Source organism: Seriola aureovittata, chromosome 5, assembly GCF_021018895.1.
Source record: "Seriola aureovittata isolate HTS-2021-v1 ecotype China chromosome 5, ASM2101889v1, whole genome shotgun sequence".
Lineage (NCBI taxonomy): Eukaryota > Metazoa > Chordata > Actinopteri > Carangiformes > Carangidae > Seriola > Seriola aureovittata.
In genome coordinates, this window is record NC_079368.1 from 6,304,537 (window position 1) to 6,325,585 (window position 21,049).

Genomic DNA, 21,049 nt, shown 5'->3' on the forward strand with positions numbered 1-21,049 from the left:
ATCTGCTAGCATTAGGCTCACTGGCATCGCTGCTGTTGGGTCAGGGACGTGAACAGTTTCGAGCTCTCGTCGGGAATAATTGTTGGGGAAGAGGGGAGTCGTTTTTGAGGGTCTTTAGGGGGTTTCCTTCAACCAATCTCTATTTTCCAACCTTCTCAGAGTCTATGAGCTACACTCTGTTCTCTAGTGTTCTCAACAGCCTCATCAATTCTCTATGTGAACATGGGCGAAAATATAGGCCTTCAATTCCAATGACAGATCATTTGTAGCAGGAGTTCAGGCTACTTATTTTACTTAAAGCTCTTTAATCACAGGAACGATTTCTCACAAAGATGGAGTCGGGGGAGTCACATTTTACACTGGCAGAGAAGTTTGCTCGAAATATTTTTTGAAACTTCACAAAAAGTCCTCTTTTTGAGCAAACACCACTGAGTTGTTTAAAGGGACGGGAGAATGTTTGGCAGGAAAAGTTATGACATGGGGAGAGGAATTTAATTAGGGTTGTGTAGTTATGCACAGCCTTTATCACCCCACCCACCCACCCCACAGCTTGAGACTTGTTTACCCTCGTTACATAATCCAGCTGGTCTCCTCTCACCATCTTTGATGTATGGCGGTTGGTGGTGCAACAGAATGGTGGCCAACGCCGTTGGTTGGCAGGAAGTTCCAGACCGAGCTCTAATTTTAATGAGTTTTATGTTAATTATGTGTTTTTACAGTTCTTCTCAGGCATGCTGAGGAAACTGATACGAGATGAACCAGGAGAAAAAACTCCTGACCGAGCAGTGTAACGAGATTCTGAATCCTCCATTCACACGGATGGAGAGAGGATTGATGGAGATGGAGTCACGCACCACTGCAGTCGAGTACAGCCCAACCAAGTTCAAAGAACCCCAACACAGACCGCCTGTGGCAAACTTTTGTGTCATGGGCACGGATCAAGAGGCAGGTGTTCTTCCAGACAAAAAAAAAAAAAAAAAAAAGCTAACCTAAACCAAAGTGGATCTGGAGGATCAGTGCTGTTTATTTCTCTTTTAAAAAGTATTTTTTTCCCAGCTTTGTGGAGCAGTTGGACAGCCACAAACTTCTATACGCAGCCTGTAACCACAGTATGGAAGGAGGGACCAATCAGGAGCCTGATTACAGCACATCATTTGGAGAACAACTGCTGCTCTGAGGTTTTGGCAAAAAAACTGAACTGTTTGACAGACTGTGTGGAAAAAGAAGGAAATCTTCGAGTACGTGCGCATGTGTGCACGTGTTGGTGGTTACTAAATGCTTCCTTGCGCACACCAAGATCTAAACACACACTCGCGGGCCGTCATCCAGCTTTCAACTGCTGTGGGACATTGGACATGACAAGGCAACTGGAGGCAGGGACAGGCCGTCCTAAAGAAAGGGCAGTACACAACATCAGCATCTCTCTCATTATCTGTCACACTCTGTTTGTGGCACACTTTCTCTCGCACACACACAGACACACACTTCAACACACAGATGAGATGTACAGTTGTGTAGATGGTGGCTCATTTAGATCTGTGCCGATGCGCCAGGGCTTTTGGCAAAGCAGGCGTCGCGAGGCTGAGTGATGGGAATGTCAGGATTTGCATTTAAATTGGCGCCATTGTGTGTACAGGGAGGGGTGTATTCATAGGATGTGAAAGGGCTCTCCACTGCCAGACGCGATGCTCTGAGCATGATTACAGCGGATCACTCTCCTCATGTTAATCGAGCTGCTGGATGTCCGGGCTATTTCTGTTTATCTGTGCGCTGGTCTATGTTTTTTTTTTTTCTGTTCTAAGACACAAAAGAACAGAAGAAAAGATAAGCAGATACAGATGCAGATAGGAAATGTTCACAAAGTTCAGGACTGGACTCTCTTGCTAGTCTTCCTCCCCTTCATCTTCTGTCTGTTACTTTCATCAGCCTTCAATCACAGCCATGCCTGACCCTCGTCTTTGGCGGGACCAGAAAAGGAGATTACAGACTCAGAGGAAGTGTTCACATTACATTTCTGCTGTGTTTATGAGCTCTTCACTGACTGTCTCTGCCGAGCACGCTGCTCATTTTGAATTATGGGCAATAATTGTTTTATGATACACAAGAGTCTTTGTGGGACAAAGAACAAAGAAGAAGAAGAAAAATAAAAAAGAATAAAAGCAAAGCTGGAGTGTTTATGTCTCGCCACTTCCTAATTTCTCAGGCTGTTTTGACGGCATTATTCACTGCCAACTCTGCTTGTTTTCATTCAATTAAAAGGAGAATGACATCGCTCAGAAGTTTCTTCTATAATTTAGGGGATGCTTCTGAGAAACCTCAAACATGACAGACGGGGAGTATCATATTAAACGCAGTATTTGGCTCTCAGTGAAATCCTCTTGGCATAATCGAGGAGGGCTGAGCTGGCCAGTATCAGATCACTTCCATGGGCTGCTCCCTACAGACACCACTGGATTAGAACGAGACCCCCTCCCTCTCAAATAAGCGATGAGTGTCTTTGTATGTGTGTATTTATATCTCTCTATGTGTGTGTGTGTGGTGACTCCTAGATGCAGGTGTCCAGGTGAAATGGAGCAGGGTGCCCAAGGAGAGATGAGCCATTAGAGATTGGCTTAAAAACGCCCCTGTAGTGTGGCAGAGTTCAAAAGCAGCTATTAATCACGATGTCGTGAGCACACACACACACACACACACAGGACGGTGCTCATGGACATTCACACTGACACACACATAAAGGATGGATTGGGATGGGGGAAGATAAAGTTAGATGCACTCACATCCAGACAGTGGAAGAGAGAGAGAGAGAGAGAGAGAGAGAGATGAGACAATCATATTTTATCTGTAAAAGCCGAGGACTGATACTGAAATACTATAAACCTTTATTTATCAATGTTCCGAGCAAAGTTTTAAAGTGCTTCAAAATCAAGAAAAATCGAGACTGTTTACTGACAAAACTCAGTAAACAGACAGACCAATGACAGAGTAAAAATTGCAGTCCAGACATGTAGATAAAACTAATCTCAATTAAAAAAGATGAAATAAAACAGAAAAAGTCAACAGATGAAGATAAACATGTATTTCACTGCAATTTTTTATTTTTATTTTAATTCTTTCTCTCCTTCAAGCTTTTCTAATTCCAACACATGACTGTCTGAAAACAAAACACTGGTAACACAGCTAATGACAGCAGGCCTCCATCCTGCGGGACAATAAAACACTTTCGCATCAATGACGAAAGTTCATATTCATATAATTCAAGCCATTTTCATCAAACTGCGCAGCAAGCCCTAGAAGTTTCTGCATTCGACACGTATCTTCCCTTAATTTGCCGCCCATCTCTACATTGTAGATATGCGAACACTAGAATCCAAGAGTGAGGCATGCCCACACATCCAAGGAACCTCATCGTTCCCGTCCGTCTGCGAACACGCGGCGGATTCCACGGCCGTGACAAAATGAGCGCCTGGTGCCGATGCATGAAGCTGTTATAGCTCTAAACATCTTCATTTTTGTCGGCGCATAATTGAGAGCTTGCAATGCCATGATAAGCTGTAAATAAACCACTTTAATTCCAAGATTCATTACGGCACTTTGGAGTCACCGCTTCCGTCTTGGAAGAATACTAATGGCTGCATGAATGCACAGGAGAGGGGGGGGGGGGGAAATATGCCTATAGTGTACTGATGTTTTGGTGTTCACGTCAGCTGATAGGAGTGCAGGAGGAACGGGGGGAAAGGAGACAGAAGGAAATATTTGTGATTTATTTTCTGCCGCAATTAGCCAGGCAGCAGTCAGTCAAGAGAGGCTTCAAACGCGTGTGTGTCTGTGATTGGGCATTTCACGCGAGCGGCTGTGAGTGTGTGTGTGTGTGTGTGTGTGTGTGTGTGTGTGTGTGTGTGTCCGTCTGTGAGTGTGTGTTTTGTGTATGTGGCTGTTAGGCCTGTGTTGTGACACATGTAAGGCAGGCTACAAATTGCCTGTCACAGCAAGTGCCTCTCACTAGGCGGATGGGGGGGTGACTCATTTTCTGAAGATGTGGATTCTTATTGACTGTTTGTGTGTGTGTGTGTGTGTGTGTGTGTGTGTGTGTGTGTGTGTGTGTGTGTGTGAGAGAGAGAGAGATACTGTGTGTCTAAGTGTCAGAGCGAAGTCAAAAGTGTGTAAAGACATGGAGTCTGATTAGGCATCTGTTCTTCCGTGTCTCACACACATCAGTTGAGGGGCCTTTAAATTCAGCTTGTCGCGTACGCATGAACGTTTGTGTGTGTGCGTGCGCATGTGTGTGTGTGAGCTTAATTAAGAAGGAAAAGCGAAACTCTCGCGCTATCGAGACAGCAGCAAACCTGGATTCAGCATCACCTTTGATCATGACAAAAAACACAGACACAGATTAAGAGACAGACTCTTTCCAGTCTTCCTCTTCCTTGCCTCTCGACCTCAGCTCTCCTCCTTTTGATCTGGCTCCGGGCCCAAACATTTTGCCCTCAGATTGGTGGAAAATTGTAGACAACTTGAAAATATCCATTTTCTTCAGGTCACTGCTCAAAAAGAAGTCTTTAAAACACACTTCTCACCAACTCAATGTCAAAAACCCTGCTTCAAAACACTTTTTTTCTCCAGGGTTTCCAGCCCTCCCTTTGGGTGGCAATGAAATGATCGGAAGCTATTGGTGGACAAGAGTCCACTTTGGGATCTTATTGTCGAAGGCTAACAGGGTTTTTTTCTGCCTCCTGGAGCCAGGGGTCATACTCCTCTCAACAAAGGTTAATAACTGACAAAAGCTTCCCGTCCTCTCCCACTCTCCCTCCATCCTGTTTATCCTCCCTTCCCTCCCTCATCACATCTCCTGGCATTCCCACCTCTTTACCTCTGACACAAACACATGTTCGCTATCCATTTCCAGGAAAAGTGGCAATCAAAGGCTTGTTTTGTCCTCGCTTCCCTTCTCAAGCAAGTTGCTCAAGGAGAGGAGACATCTGTTTACTTGAGCACGGTGTAATGTAGTCTTTTTTATGGCAAGAACAAGACAAGTATTCTTTATTCTCTCTTATCTTAACAAGCCCCATCTCATCTAATGTCAAGGCAAAGTCTGTGCTCATGCATATGAACAAGAACACACTGTCCGATGTAAAAAGAAAAACATGTATACTGTATGAACTCGCACACCTTCAAGAAGTCTTCAGAAAATGAGTCGCTCCCCCTTCTGCAAAGCATTATCTCCTGTAAGCTCCAGTCGGCTGAATCTTTCAGCCCGAACACAACTGTCAGGTTTTATGTATCAACACCAGGTACTGATGTCGACAAACAACTAATATGCAGATTAATTTGTGTGCTGTCTTTGCTTTGAGGTAGATTAGCAGACCTGCATAGAAAGCAAACCTCTACTCTTAATCTTTTTTTTTTGCATTTCTCCTCACCTGACGCGGGGTCCATCACGCAGAGGTTCCCGGTGGGTGCGACCCCGGTTGGCCCCCTGCAGGGTGCGTCGGTTGGCGGTGGAGTAGTCGGGCTCCAGCTCGTACGGCTCCTCTTCCTCAGGACCCAAGCTGCGGCGATCATCCTCCAGGCCGTACGGCTCAGGCTGGAAGCGCTCCGGCTGTGAGCGGTTCAGATCCACAGTGCTGGTGCCCATGGGAACCTGCGGCTGGGCGACATGGCCATAGTCATCCTTGCGAATAGGAAGCGTGTAGCTGTTCTCCGGCCGGTAGCTGTTGGGCAAGTAGGGGTAGCGTGGCGGTCGGAAGTTGACGCCACGTGACAGGCTGCCATAGTTGTCCGTCAAATCGGCGTAGCCGTCGTGCAGGCCGTAGTGGCGAACGTACTGGCTCTCGGGCGTCTCGCCGTATGAATCGTTGTAGGAGTTGTTGTAGGAGCGTGTCAGGGTGGAGGTCGCTTGAGGAGTGATGAAGCGGTCACCTCCGTTCTTCAGGTAGCGCCTGTCAATGGAGTCGGTGTAGCTGCCCAGTGGGGATGAGCCCTCAGGCAGGGGCAAACCATCGGGGCCGAGGGGCACCTGACGCACCGTCCGTGTGGTCACCGTCTTCACCATCTTGGTCACCTGTGGAGGGCAACAGATACATGCGTCAGATAGTCTAGCTTGTAAAAGTAAAAGGCACAAATAACCAAAAATACATGATAACTTTGAACATTACATACATATAATAACATTTGAATATCAAACTCAATGCAGTTAGTTCAATCCTATACACTTTGCAGTTAGTTTTCCTTCATTGTCTGGAGAGAACTGTGGTGCATTATAATGCTATAAAATGATATTTCATAAAATCATGAGTTCCTGAAGATTCAAGCATTATACAAGTGTTTCTCTTTTGTTTTTTTGTTTTGCATTTTATGGCTTTAATTGATAGAATCAGTGAGACAGAAAGGAAATTCAGGGAGCGAGTAGTGGAGTGACATGTAATAAATGGTCCAGCCAGCCGGGAGTTGTACTGGGGACTCATTACTCAGGGCATATGAGCCCATGTGGTATGTGCCCTAAACATTCAGCTCTAACCCCATATACAGGTGTTTTTACAAAATTTCATCAGTCATCAATTTTAAATTCTACTAACAAAAGAACACTGGCTGCACTCAGGGAGGAACCTCTTCTACATTGGAGGTGGTTACTAACTGATCAATATCCAATCGTACGACCAGTGTCACCAGTTAAAAACTCTTCACACGTGCTCTGACCTGTTGACAAATATTGTCAGCCAAAAAATGCTGCATATCCACAGTTAACTGTCTTGGCCTTAACTGTCAGCCTTCTGGATTGTGTTGTAACTGAGCCATCTTGAAAGTGCTACAGCTCCACTGGACCTTGAATCCACTCTGTCCCCAAGAGGGGCGCATCACACTCCGTAGCAGGTAGACTGTGATAACCAGACCTGGATGCATCTGTCCCTCACACTCACCTCGTCCTATTGCTAAATAACTCCACTGGCTCCGCTGTCACTGAAGGCCGTCTGACTGGAGAATTGCAGACAGCGACTCCCCTCCCTCCCTCAGCTCTCCGCCCATACAGAAACCAATTTGCTGCCCAGTGAATTCTGCTGTGGCCGATAATTGGCTATTTTGTCCGCGGCTATAAATTCATCTTCAAAATTAATGAGGTTGATGAAAATTAATCGTTGTCTGCAGAGGTACAGGTCTGATGCAGTTCATGTTGTGCCTGACAAGGTGTTGCATAGAGGTTCATTCCCCCTTGATCAGCAACGTTCGACAGTCTGAATTACATGGGGAACAGGAGGAGGGAAAAAAGAAACACCACTCCGCTCATTCCTGTTTCTGATGGCTTTAATTTTTGACACCAACCCTCTTAATTGTAATATGTTTTTTTATTTTCCCATCTAGGCCATAATTTTAATTTTAATCAGGAGCGAGCAAAGGCATGTAACAATATCAAGAAGCCACAACGAACCATTAACCCTCGCTACAGAGGAGGCTGCCAAGAGCAAACGCACAAACCACATATCCGTTGTTCAACACGCCATCCTCATTAACTTGGTTGAAACAAATAGAAATTTTCACTGTCCTTGTTTCTTGATTACTCCCTGACTGTGAGCTACATAACAAAGCCTTTTTCAGGAGTGCCAAGGTTTATTTCCATGTTTGGAGTAATTACTGAGTAATTTACGTTTGTTTCTGAAGCAGTTTTGCCTTGGCTCCGCATAGTTAAAAATAAAGAGCTCATTTGCTTGATTCGCATTAGCTAAAGCTCATGTATACCCTTCAAATAGCAAGCTCACGTCCGTCCTCTTGATTCACAGTGGTAGACCATGGCAGAATCATATCATGGGCCCTAACTCTGGGATTCAAGGGGACTGCAGGGGCCAGGGCTGAATGTCATACCCCTGCATGTGCTCATAATAAATGCCATTTGTGAAATAACATTTTCTGCCTTCCAGAGAGAGAATAGTGTCAGGAGGCTTTTGTTCATATCTGGATATTCAAATTTTATTTACAGTATCATCATATTTTATTCTGTTCTGTTCTGGCTGTCAGCGCTGAGAGGAGAGCACGGTGAATGCTACAGCTTCCCAGCCTTGACATGCCCAGCTGCCTTGTACTAACACAGCTTTTTAGGTGATTTGCAAGGGCTGCAAAGGGAACCATCACACAGGTTTCAAACATTCTTTGATGTATGCTCAAGTTCACAAGGCGTTAAACAGTCACGCAAGGGGAAGTGAGAGGAGGCGAGGGACCTGCGTTTCAGAGGAGCCTCTGAAATATGCTGAAGCGGGGTAAACAGAGCTAAAAGAGAATTGCTAAAACTGCGAGAGTGAGTGTGTGACTGTGTGTACACGTAGAAATACTTGTGGGAATTCTACATGTTGGGATACACCATAGATTCGTATGTGTTTGCACATGTTTGGATAATCACGATTGTAGTGAAAAGTGTTTAGAGCGACCACAGGCAGTTAGACACAGGAGTCAACTGTTTACCAAGCTTTTAAAAATGGAGGGAAAGGCAGCAGGCGTCAAACTGTCCACTTTACGGTACTGTAAAAAGGTTTCACAACCTCTGCGGCATTCAATTTATTGAGAGCTTAAATGGACACGGTGGCCGGAGGTTAGTGGGAGAGGATGAGGTAGTAATTCAGGTTTTTAAGCAGCCTGTGATTGTGAACCCTGCGATTCATTTTCCAGCGAAGATGACAGGAGTAGAAATTGTTAGTTTCTCCACAATGACAGCGAAGTCAAAGTGGATAAATGTGGGCCTCTTTAAAACGTGACATTAAAGGGAAAATGCAGGCAGGGGGAGGGAGAGCACAGCAATGATCACACAGGCATCCGCATCCTTTACTGGGTCTGTCTCGGACGCGGTGGGACTCGACACGGAGACCGGGGTGGGGGTCCGGGTGGCAGGCCTGGACTCCACCAACAAGTTGTCAGTCACCGTCACGGGGTGGTAGGTGCAGCGGGTGATGGTTTTGACCACTTTGGTAACCTGGAGTTGGAGGGATGAGTGGGTAGAGCTCTCAGCAAAATGCTTTAGATTACATATTGCTTGTAAGTATATGCGCCCCTGTTGTTTCAGCTCTGTAATGGCTTGTGGGTAATGACACAGCCCCTGCATATACCGAAGCTACATGGAGCTGTGTGCAATTTGAGAGAGGTTAGAGTGTTCTTGCTGTGCTCCAGAAACTATTTTTAAAATCAGCTTGCAAAGTCTGTCTGAAATAAAAATAAAGTAATGCACTCAGAGTCGAAAAGTTTATGTTCTTTCTCCTTTTCTGTTCAACAGTGACACTTCATTTCTCACAACAGTTGTACCTGATGGAACTACCACTTGGCATTTTTTTTGAGAAGTTATTAACTAACTCCTGCCCACTGAAGGCTGGCTCCCCAGTGTGTGCAGGGTAGTGAAAGTGCTTTTTATTTGTTTGTGTGGTCTGCCTCGACTCTCATTAGCTCACATCCAGAGGAAAGAGGAGGAATGGTGCTTTTATTGGCCGAACTCAGCTCTTCCTCCGACACGACTGGTGTTCCATTCAGTGTGTCTGCCAGCAGGAAAAAGAGGGCTGGATGATTGCCAAAGGGAAGCATGGCATGCTGGGACAGGAGGACGGTCGTGGATCTAATTGAGCGTGTGCATGTGCTCGTACACACACACACACACACACGCACGTGCGCACAGTGAAGTGGTCCAGTTCCCTTTGAGATGCATTGATTGCAAACATAAATAGAAGCAGCAGTTAATCTGCTAATGAAAGGCCATTCATACTATAGTTGTTTTCTGATCGTACATAAAAACCTCACACTTTGATTGAAACTTACCTTGACCCCCCCGCACAAACACACAACTGAGTGCACAACATGACTCCAGTCCGTCTTATGCAGTAGCTCAGTCATGGTGCCAGTTTTTATGTTCCTTTCCCAGTATCCTAACTAGTAATATAGCTGATACTAAATCAGCTCCAAACATGTTTACCACCGAAAAAACTTTTTTTGCCTGCAAATCTGGAAGATGGGAGAAGCTTGAGTGTTTCATCTTCCAGCAGTCAGATGGGGGATAACCATCAAGGGAAAGGAGTGCGTTAGCATTAGACAGTATGGCAAGACTTTGGTTCAAAAGAACAGATAAGCACATAAATAAAACTGTGAGTTGCTGCGAAACAACGAGAGAGACATAAAGGGAGAGGGGGGGGGGAAACAACACATTAAAGTGAGTCAGAGAGAGGAGAGACAGAGAGGGGGAAAGTGAGGGAGACACGTGGAGGGGCTTCTTTTGTGTAAATTCTCAGCTGGGTCTGGATCCATTTGCCGCCGCAGAGATGTTGGCTACCAGAAGTTCACCCCGAACATTAATCTGCTTTTCTCCCCAAAGTGGCTTCCCTCCTCCCAGCAGGGCGGCAGGGCCTTTCGAAAGAGTGTCCTTCCTCTTCCCTTCCTCAGCAGCAAAGCCCCTGATTAGCGCAATGTTTCAGTGTAATATTTTACTGCATGCGTTTGTGCATGTTACTCCAAAGATATTCTGTGTGTGAATGCATGAAATCATGTGAGTGTGTGTGGCCAATCCCCTTGCAGTAAACAGGCTGGAGGGCAATGGGTCCTCCCTGATGAGGGATTAGACCAGGCTTTTTAATTACAGTCTCACAGTCCCTGGAGTAGGAGCTCCACACAGCGCTCTCCAATCCAGCAGCAGCCGACTGTACTATAGCCACGTTTACATTCGAATCCCCAGCAAGATGTTGCAATATAAGGTTATCATTGAGGTTATGTCTCCAAATGCAGAGGCAAAGGAAGAGTTTCCAACCCCCACACCTCACCTCTCAGATGGTGTAGACTTGCTGGATTTTTTAAAAGGGACAAAGAGTGATGAATGAGAGTGCTGCTGTACATGTGTAAAGATGACTGTGGTGATTCTGGTTTCCGTTTAAAACAAAGAACCAAACAACACAAAGCTACAGCAATAAAAGCTAACTTTTTTCAAAGTCTCTGACATTGTATTTCCTGTGACAGCGATTAATAGTGTAGCTTCATGATTTAATTGTTAAATTACGCTACGATTAAAGACACTATCTCATATCATAACACTCCTGGGGGGATGTAAAATGTGTTATTGGTGCTGAGCAGTGCTATTTTGCACCTCCAATAACGTTAATGAGGGATGTTGAAAGATAAAATTTCCAGGAGAGAATGAAAAAAAGAGAGACAGAAAGAAAAGACCATGCAGAAGAAATGAGAAAGTAGAGAATGACTCTCATCCCAGGAGGTGGAAGCAGCAAGCGGTGACTTTAAATACTTTAAATTACAGACTGGAGCATTATTGGGCTTGTGATGAAGCAGACTGTGTAGCACACTGCTGCTGTAGCCTCTATGGGCACACATATAAAATGGTGGCGTGGTGGGAGAAGCCATAGTGGTATAAAAGTCCACTCACCTTCACGTTAGTTGACAAATCCTTACAGAAAAACAGCAGAACATAGCAGAGGACGAATCAACAAAGGCGTTTTTAAGAAGCACAAAACCAGGAGAACACCAGGGGAGACGGCTCATAATAACACAACAATCAAATAAATAAAGCCATGAGAGGGAGATGAAACCACTTTGGGCTGTAGGATTATGGGATTTAGAGTTCTTAAGGATGGAAGTCTGGGAGTGCAGGTGCGGTACTGTGCAGTTTGGAAGCAGTGATCTATAAGCATCATTCAAAGCAATATTGAAATGGATCAAAAGGACTTTTGCAGCTAAGAGCTCATTGGGATCTCTGTGCCACAACGACAACACTACAGGGGAAATATCAGTTCTGTACAGTATGTTAACATATGGACCATCAGTTCTACCTGACATTTTTTAACGGTTAACATTGTCTAACATCAGTGTAATATGAACACAGCTCTATGTACGTATGTACTCTTTTTTCTGGCATGTATTCATCACTTTTCTGTCACTCACTTTACTGTATCAGTCTGTCTATGCACTGCACTACGCTGAGTGCACCTCTGCCTCTTACCTTGGTTTCTGTGCGCCGTGTGGTGCCGTCATCAGAGGTGACCACTGAGACGTGGGAGGTGGGGGTGCCAGGGTCTTCCTCTATGGTGACCGTCTCCTCCACCACCTCCTGTGGCTCCTGCATCATGGCCAGGGATGTGGCGTTACTGGGGCTCTGCTCCTGCACAGATAAGAGGGGAAATAAAGTTATACAAACAGGATTTACTATTGGCTTGATTTTCACATTCAATTGTTAAGACAGGTAGGAAAAGAAAAGCACAATTTCCAGGTAATCTTCCATTAGATATATGACAAGATGAAACTTTAATTGGGCCACTGCAGCAACAAATGATATTAGAATCCAGCAGAGAAAAATAGAGCATGAATAAGACGTTGCAAACGAAGGGTATTAAATATAATGCCACCCATAATTTGCAATGAGACACTTGAGCATCAGCTTGAGGGATAGAACGTGTGAAACACAGAACATGAATAATAAAGTGTGGAAAATAACTGCACTAAAATATACTGAGATGAATGCAGTGTTTCTAATATAAAAAGGGGCATGAAAATAACTGCAAAAATAATAATGGCTCCTATATGACTAGTGACAATATTTAGAAAATACATCACTATTATACATTGTTTACCATACACATATACAGTATAACAAGACGAAGTCAAAACCTAGTATATGGCTGGACAGCATGTGGCAAAGTGCAACATTGGGGACATAGTTGAAATCTGTAGAACTGTGGGAACGCTTTTAACAACTGACATCCTGTCCTATTTGCATTCATCCTAGAGTCAGCTGTTTCTCTGTGGTCACATGTACAGTATTTTACAGCTGAGTTCCCAATGAAGCTGTTTTCATTTCCATTTTTTTCTGTTTCTTCTGTCAGATAATAGAAAAGGTTTGAAATAGAGACAGAAACATGGTTCATTACGACTACATGTTAACTGCCAAGCTGCCGCTTTGCTGCTAAAGTCCTGATTTTATAACAACATAGTCTGACAAAATCACCAAACACAAAAGTTAAAGACAAAAGGCTGTGCTGTGATGTCAGATATATTTACTGTAAAATGTTCACTCAGACAGAAATTTAGAGTGGCAGAATATCTTTCTTGTTTTGTCTTTCACACAGCGCACAATCTCTGTCTGGGTAACAAACTGCAGCTCCGCCTCTCTGCCACTCACTGAACAGAGCAGACACAGAGAGATGTGTGCCAAAAGACATTTGTCCAAAAAGCCACTAGATTTGTCACTAGGAAGCTGTTTTGAAAAAAGTCTCTAAATTTAGCGACAAATGCAGTAAGTTGGCAACACTGCAGGCTGTAAACGAGCCCCTAATACAAACTGCCTGTGCCAATTCATTTTGAAAGGGCAACAGCAAATGGGGAAACTCCAGCACTCCAACACAGGCGGTCAGTAAGTCAGTCAGTCAGTCAGTCAAAGACATTTGTATTCACAGGGCTGGCCCCTCTGTTGCAGTCCAGCCAAAAAATGATTCATTTTGTCAAAAATATGCAATTCATCCAAGTAGATATTTACATTAGTTTTGTACAGGTCAAGCAGATTTTCATGCACATTGTCCAACTTTTCAAAAAGAAATGTTAAATATAGAAAAAAGCAGTATTGGTACTCCCAGTCCAGGTACTGTCAGAGCCACTCAGGTGCTCATCATCCCAGCATCTCCTGAGGTTGCGTTTAGACAATCCTCTCAGACAGAACAGTGGATATTGGGCCGTTCTTGCAAATGGTTAAGGTTCGGCAACTAAAACTTAAAAAAGGTTGTAGAAAATCTGTGACAGTGGGCAAGAGCACAACTTGTTAAGGTAGGGGAAAATCTTGTTTATGGTCCAAGAAACCGAGCTCTCTGGAGTAAAAGTGGGACACAATATATAAACCCCTCCAGCACCGCCCTGATCCCCACAGCCTTACTTCCTCTCGCCTTGCTCCATAACATGACTATGTTCCACAGAGCAAAGCTTAAAAACAGCCCTGAAAATAATGCATCTGTAAGCACACGCGCTCTTGACAGCACCCATATAGTATACAAGCAGGAAACTATAAATATATATATAATATATAAATATAGATTTTTTTGTTTCTAGTCCTGACAGTCCATGATTTATTTGGCCCTAATATTATATCCAAACACTGCAATGCAGGGTAGCTAGCAACTCTTCACCTCTTGAGACTTCAAATTGAGTTAAAGCTTCTTTCAAGGCAAGCAGAAGCCTGGAGGACTGTTTTTGATTCATATTTCATTGGGAGACCATGAATTTGAAGAAAACGTGTCCATGGGCTAAGGATGAAAGTGAGTATATAGTCCCCCGTACCCCACCTGACCCTGCATGAATGCATGAGAAAAATGTGTTTCTCGCTGCATTTCCTGCTGATGTGAAACGATATGAAGTCAGTGGTCGGAGGTGCAACGCCTTGGCATGGCCCACCGCTGTGCATGAGTGTGACAAAATTACAGCTCTCGTGATGGAGAGAGGAAGGAAAGCATATGAGGCAATCACTGATAACCAAAAGACCATGGAGCCAAGCAAGGGAGAGGAAATCAAAGGTAATGGAGAGGGCGGAGAGGGACACAGCGGGAACAGAACAGTGTATTGGGAAAAGAGAAACAGGGAGTTGTAGAACCATACCATAAGTATGACCATACATATTTTTTTCAGGTTGTTTGACATCACTTTTATTGTGTGCACTTACTGTTTCTTTACCTGTCTAGAGGACATGTCATTTTATTCATAGATATGACAAAACAACAACCAAATTTATGTGTAAAATGCAAATTTTTTACTTTAAATTGACTTTAAATGACCCCTTTTAATCTTAATCAAAAGATAAAAGAGACAATGAAAAACATTATTTTAACTATTAACCTCTGTTAACCTCATCATTTTTAACTATTTGCAAATTCACTTCACATAGAAAAATGTGAGGTGCCCCTTATCCACAAAAACAATTTTTGTCTGACCAATCACACCCAGCTGCAGCATGACACAGAGTGAGGGCCGAGGAGACAGCGAGGAGCAAAAGTTTTTTTTAGTCTCCACTGTGTTTTCTTGAAACACTACAAGTGGCGCCTTAGACTTGCTTGTTTTCTTCACATCTTTGAAGACACTAACGACTGAACAATTCTCCATTGATTGGCCGGCTCCTCTCAGGCTTCAAAGCTCCTCACAGTCCTCATTGATCTCCAGTCCTTCTTGCTGATCAGTCAAAAGTTTGCACTTTTTATGCTGAGGATATTTCCCCCTAATCCCACGACTCTCCAGCCTCTCCATGTTCCTGCTGGGAAAAAAGACCTGGGCTCTTGTTTTTGTATGTGTGCCTCATCTCCTTCAGCAGCACAAAGAAAATGAAAACATTCTCTATTTACCTGCCGCACTCTATCCACTAACTTAGAGTCAATTAGCCCTCTGAACTGAGCTGAGTTAGGTCATTACACTTGGAGAAAGTCCCATTATTGGGGTTAATGACTGGGAAGACTATCTGCTGCATAGAAAGAGGCGCATTTATTTACACACAACCGTTGCTGAGCTGAGGAAAAGATATTCTTTACCACTGACCTCAGGCTAAACAACACGACTCTGCAGCAAAGGGCCTTATAATGGTATTCAGAAAAGGTCAGTGCTCATTATTTGTCTCCAATCAACAACCTTGTTCTGTTCGATTATTTATGTGAGTTACCTTTGTGACTCTGTGTACACCTTATTTAGACGAGTCTGTGAGTTTGTACAGCATCCATTTAAAATGTCCAATGTTTACAATGCCAAGGGAGAAAACGAGTTCACAGAAATGCAAGGTCCACTGAAAATATAAAGTCAGAATGTGCGAGGTCGTTCCAGGTCTCTGGTCACTCATTGGCCACCTGTTGCGACTTGACAGATAATACAGCTGCTTCTTAAGTTGTTCTGTTTTGTTTTTACAGCACACTTTTACACCACATGAAACATGCAGCCCTGCTCCACCCTGTCATACTGCTGCAGATAGCATTCTTCCATTGAAACACAAAGACGCATCTCTCCTCGGCATTGAATTAAGAGAATTAAGCCGTGTGTGTGTGTGTGTGTGTGTGTGTGTCCATGTGCTTCTAATTGCACGTGTGGCATGATTTATCCGTTCCTCTTCAGTACAGATACTGTTTACCTCCTCGGCTCTCTGCGAATGAAATCTGGACAAATTAACTGCATTCCTATGACGTTTCATTCCTTTGAAGTCTCATTGGGTGAACCCAGACATGACACCGTCGTCCAAACAGGAATATAAAATAACAGCAGCAACAGCCTACACTTGTTTAACGTAGCACTTGGCGAAGCATTGGACAGAGAGGAGGGAGGGATCCTCGGAGGCTCGCTGACAAACTGGCTTCTTGATCCAAACTTAATGCGGTGCCTCTCGTTCACTTTCCGCCGCTCTCTCCCTCTCGTCTCTGCGTGCACTAAGTGAGAGTGTGGAGTTGAACTTGACGTTACAGCCCCCTAAATAAATGATTAAAAGCCGTCTGGCCATGAGCTAGCAGGGCTGTTTGCCAGTCCGGGGGGAATACGAGGCTGATTCGAGGAGTCGAGGAGACTCAGGAAAGCATATCCTTTAGTCAAGGGCAGGAGAAGTGGAGCACAGTGGGTTAATGGCTGATTTCAGAGCGATGAATGATAAAGTGGCAGGAGGGTACGGCAGAGAATGTGATAAGGGAGGGGGAGGAAGTTTGCACATGCAGATCTTGTGGTAATGGTTTGTATTAGCCGGTAGAATAGTGGTAACCTCTAAGTTGGATGAAGGAGCTTATGATCTGATGGTTGCAGAGTAAAATTCTCCAATCAGCTGGATCAGAGAAACAAGGGAAAAGTCCCTCTCAGCTAAAAACGACGCCAGGATTCATTGAGCAGAGCACTTCAGTGCACCTGTTCCCGGGAACAACTGTGGATGTATTGACCAGAATGCCATGAAAATGTGAAAGCATGTGTCAGCAAGAGTCAAACCTTGATAAAGAGGATCAAAACATATTAAGAATACCTGGTAAAGAATCAAAACGCAAGATTTTATAAACCCAGGCAAGCCAATACACCTTAGCGTTCCTGAGCCCAAGTAAATAACAAAGCAACAAGAATGTTTCTCTTGCTGCCTAGCCTAAAAAGCCTTGCCAAGAGCTGGACCCAACTTCTGATGAAGGCTTGCGAGAGCTTTGCCTGTTAAATCTCCGCTGTTCGTCCAGTGATAGCAGAGAGGCTGTGGTGTTGAACAGACAGGGATTTGACTCTGAAGGAGGCCGGAGGATTTGTGCAACCTGCACTTTATTCAGCTTTGACTGGCAGTATCATGAAGAGAGTTTGGTGGATAATGAAACCTCATCTTCCTGATCAGTGCCTCCACACAGGCTGACTCCTGAATGGATTAGGCTTGGAGTGTGCTCGTACAAAGGAAAGAAGATTTCATAACCCTGTTTGCTACATTACAGGGAACTACAGGAAAGCATTGTGTATGTCTGACCAGGAAAGAGACTTAAGAACTCGAGCTCTTAGCAATGTCCAACACGATCAATGCCTCCAAAAAACAATGCCCTTGATGAGAGTCCTAAAGCAATCTCCCGTGGATTATATTTCATTACAATAGATCATGCAGGGACACACAGCTCCTTAAAAGCGACTAATCTCGACTGTAATGGATCGCTGTGCTCTGAAAAGCAAAGAAGGAGGAGTAAGTGGAATACAAAAGCGAGAGATGAAGTGATACAGCGGTGTCAATTAGCATCAGGCCTGTTATCTCCCATCAATCCACACCCATTCATCATCTGTGTTCAATAAACTGCTCGGATGTTGTCTGAGGATGGAGAGATAGAGTAAAATGATGGAAAAGGACAGAGCGTACGCTGATAAGGGGCTTTCCTTCCCCTCGGACAGAATCACAACAAGAAAACTTCAGTTGGAGTTAAGAGAATGAGTCATCACTGCAGGAAGCGTCCAAGGTGTATGGTTTAGATAGCACATGGATTTTACTGATGTTGCAGTGATAGTGTTAATACTAAAAGAGTAATGTGGAGGAATAATTTATATTTTCTGAACTTCTGTCCATCAGAAAACTTTTCAAACGTTAGATACTGACACACTGAGCAAGTTAATTCTGTCATTATATTAAAGTGGCTATTCGTAAGTTTTCTCTGCCGCTGAATGTGGTTTCTTGCCGGGAGCAGGGGTCGGCGATTGTCGCTTGACAAGAGGTTCAGCCATCTTTGTCTTTATAATACAAGAGGTTATAATACTCCCTCTGAGCAGCGCTACATGTCCAGGCCAGACTGGAGGCCACACTGAGTCGCTTTCAGAAAGTGACGAGACATTAGCATGCATTGGCGTTGCTTTCCACCACTGCTGACAGCTCTTGAGTGAGTGAAGGAATCAAATTTGATGCCGAACTCGCAACGTCTCTTCTACACCGGTAAGTAAACAGCTGTTAATGCTAACGCTGGCTCTGTAGCAATAGTGAAACTTACAAATAGCTCCATAAATTGACAAAAAGAGTGATCCTAGCAGCCCAGTGGTCAAGATGCACGCTGTACAACCACGACGTCCTCAGTCGATCCCAACAGGGGACCTTAGTTCTAATTCCTACCCCTTTCTCGCTTCCCCATGTTTCCTGTCTGTGTCTACACTGTCACAGAAAGATAAAGAAGAAAAACTTAATCATATATTTCTAGAACATTGGTAGTAAAACTCTGGTATTTCATTGACAGCATTTTCAAATTCTTCCAAAGTTCCAATATGATGCCTAATTTCTGTATCAATATCAATAGTGCGTTTTTCAATACCTTTGCTTGTGGAATACAAACATGTCTTTCAGCCTCATATAAAGTGAAGTAATAACTAGCACCAGTCTCTAGGTTGCACATACCAGCATTTATAAAATATCTTTTAATTGAGCTTAACTTTTAAAACCAGTTGAGAAGTCAAGAGAGACAATGAAAGAGAGCTAATAATCCGTAAGGGATGGTTTCTATGAATAGCACCGTGTTTCCTTTTGTCAGCTATTACAGGTGTACATGAGGACAACATTTCCCACTCACTCCTACGCAACCACAGTGAGGAGAAATTAGATCTGTAGGTCTGAGACGGAACACAGTGGGAGGGAGGCGGCGGTTACTGCGGCTGAGACAACAGAACCTGTCAGATCCCCACCTGGTCACGCATACCGTCGTGATCAGAGTCACCTTCCTTCCTGATACACACATACACGACACGCTCAGTCTTAGCCTGACCCCTGTGCAGTGACTAACAGGATTTCACTGCAGAGTCATGCCAGCAATCATTACATGGCTCTTACACAATTAATCCTCCAGCAAAGATCGCCTGGCTAACCTTGGGTCGTCCAATTTTCCATCAGGCCCTTCTGTTTCTACCACCTGCCCTCTCGGCGGCTCTGCACAGCGAAGAATCACATGATGAAGCTCAGCAGAGAGCGAGGAAGCGTGTGAGAGCGTAGTGCACTTGGGTTGCCCGTAAAAAAAAAAAAAAACAACAACTGTGAAATGTGGCCATGTGATCCAAACATCCAGCCAAAACAAGGCTTGTTTGTGGGATGAAGCAGAGGCAGAAGGGAAGTCAAGTAGAGGAAGGGGAACTAGAGAGGCTGACAATGCATGGCAAAGGCCCAAAGCAGCATGCTCTCCCAGGGTAGAGAAGGAGAAGGGGGGGGGGGCATTCAGTCACATCCGAGGCCAGCCAGGCAGACCTCATCTCGGTTACACCCGGGGCAAACATCCCAACTCTCCGGAATGATTTGGAGTCCAACTGACCTGGTGATGGGTGTGTGTGGTGGTGATCTTTGTGTATTTGTGCATGCTTCAATTCTAAAATATCCTCCCGGTCAACAGTGTTAAGGGGTAAAGCACACATAAGCAAACACAAGTAACTTGAGGGGAGAGGGACAAAGTCCTGATGATGCAGCTGGGAATGATGGGACCTTAATCTCTCCGTCTCTGGTGACTGATCCTGGGCCAAATCTGGCCTTCTCTGCCTCTCTCATCTCTTTCACGCTTGGCCTCCTGGTTTCAGACGCCTCCATCATTTCCCACCCTAGTCCTGCTTTTTCTACCTCTTCCCAGAAGCCCCGGTCTACTTCCCCCCTCACGCCACCTTCTGTCTACGTGCCCTTTTGTTCCTTAGCGCCTAGAGACAGGACAAAAATCGAGTTAGCCAAACCGCTTGACAGGCTCAAACCCTCAAAGACAGAGGCCAACTCCAAGTCTCAAAACAACAGTCCAAAAGAAAAAAAACAAAACCCTGCAGCTAAAGCTTGATTGCTTCCTGACTGGCCATCACGAATACATTCTCCCACTGCAAACGACTATCTAGCGACAAATGGAAACCCCATGTCGACCCCTCGGCAACACTCGACACCACCTTAATCTCTGCAAAGACTGATATCCTCATTCAAATTTGGCCAGCAGATGTTTTGAAAACCTTGGGTAATTTCTTACATACGACATCAATTATACGCCATACATACAAACATGGAGTCACATACCACATGTGTTTTCCTCACAATTCAAGGCCTGAAGTCAAATTAGGTGTCAAACACGCAGAAAGTCACTCTCAACAATGAATTCATGGTAGCAATAAGCAACTCGAGCAGCAGGATAAATAAGTTGTGCAGATTTTCAGTAAGTAGCCTAAGAGAGAGGGAGAGGGAGAGGCGGATAAATAAAAAACAAAAGGAGGAGAAACCACTCGGAGCCTGTAGAGTAAAACTAAAACTATGAGCCTTGGAGGGGGGTCGGCTTCACGGCCCGGGGTTTGATTATTTGGACAGCGGGTGCGGCCATGAGAGAGAAGAGAAAAAGAAGAATTCATCGCTGTAGAGGCAGATTAGCGGTAACTGGCTGCGGTCGACGGGTGGTGGGCGGGGTGTGGGGCGGTGGTGGGTTTACCGTGATGGCGTAACGCTGGGTTCCCGGAGGGTGGGTGGGTTGTTTGCAAGTGCCCCTCCCCTCGGCCTCTGGATCGCTGTCAGCATGACTCTGTCGGCAGTGGACCGGTGATTGGAGGGCTGGATTGCAGTGTGTGGAGGAGGCTGAGGGACAGGCTCTGCCAGAAGCTCAGTTCA

The 21,049-nt window shown here is 44.7% G+C and overlaps 1 protein-coding gene across 6 annotated transcripts in view; it reads right to left on the bottom strand.

Annotated features, from left to right (window-relative positions):
• Nucleotides 1-21,049, bottom strand: part of arvcfb (ARVCF delta catenin family member b) — a 222,974-nt gene that overhangs the window by 69,260 nt on the left and 132,665 nt on the right. For 3 of the 6 annotated variants that reach the window (XM_056375562.1, XM_056375561.1, XM_056375563.1), the window contains exons 6-9: nucleotides 11,960-12,118; nucleotides 11,387-11,407; nucleotides 8,807-8,950; nucleotides 5,418-6,058 (exon numbers count right to left, since the gene is read on the bottom strand). In XM_056375562.1, coding sequence (XP_056231537.1) covers nucleotides 5,418-6,058; nucleotides 8,807-8,950; nucleotides 11,387-11,407; nucleotides 11,960-12,118 — 965 coding nt within the window. The remainder of the gene's footprint in view (nucleotides 1-5,417; nucleotides 6,059-8,806; nucleotides 8,951-11,386; nucleotides 11,408-11,959; nucleotides 12,119-21,049) is intronic. The other 3 variants (XM_056375565.1, XM_056375566.1, XM_056375564.1) reach the window with 2 other exon arrangements.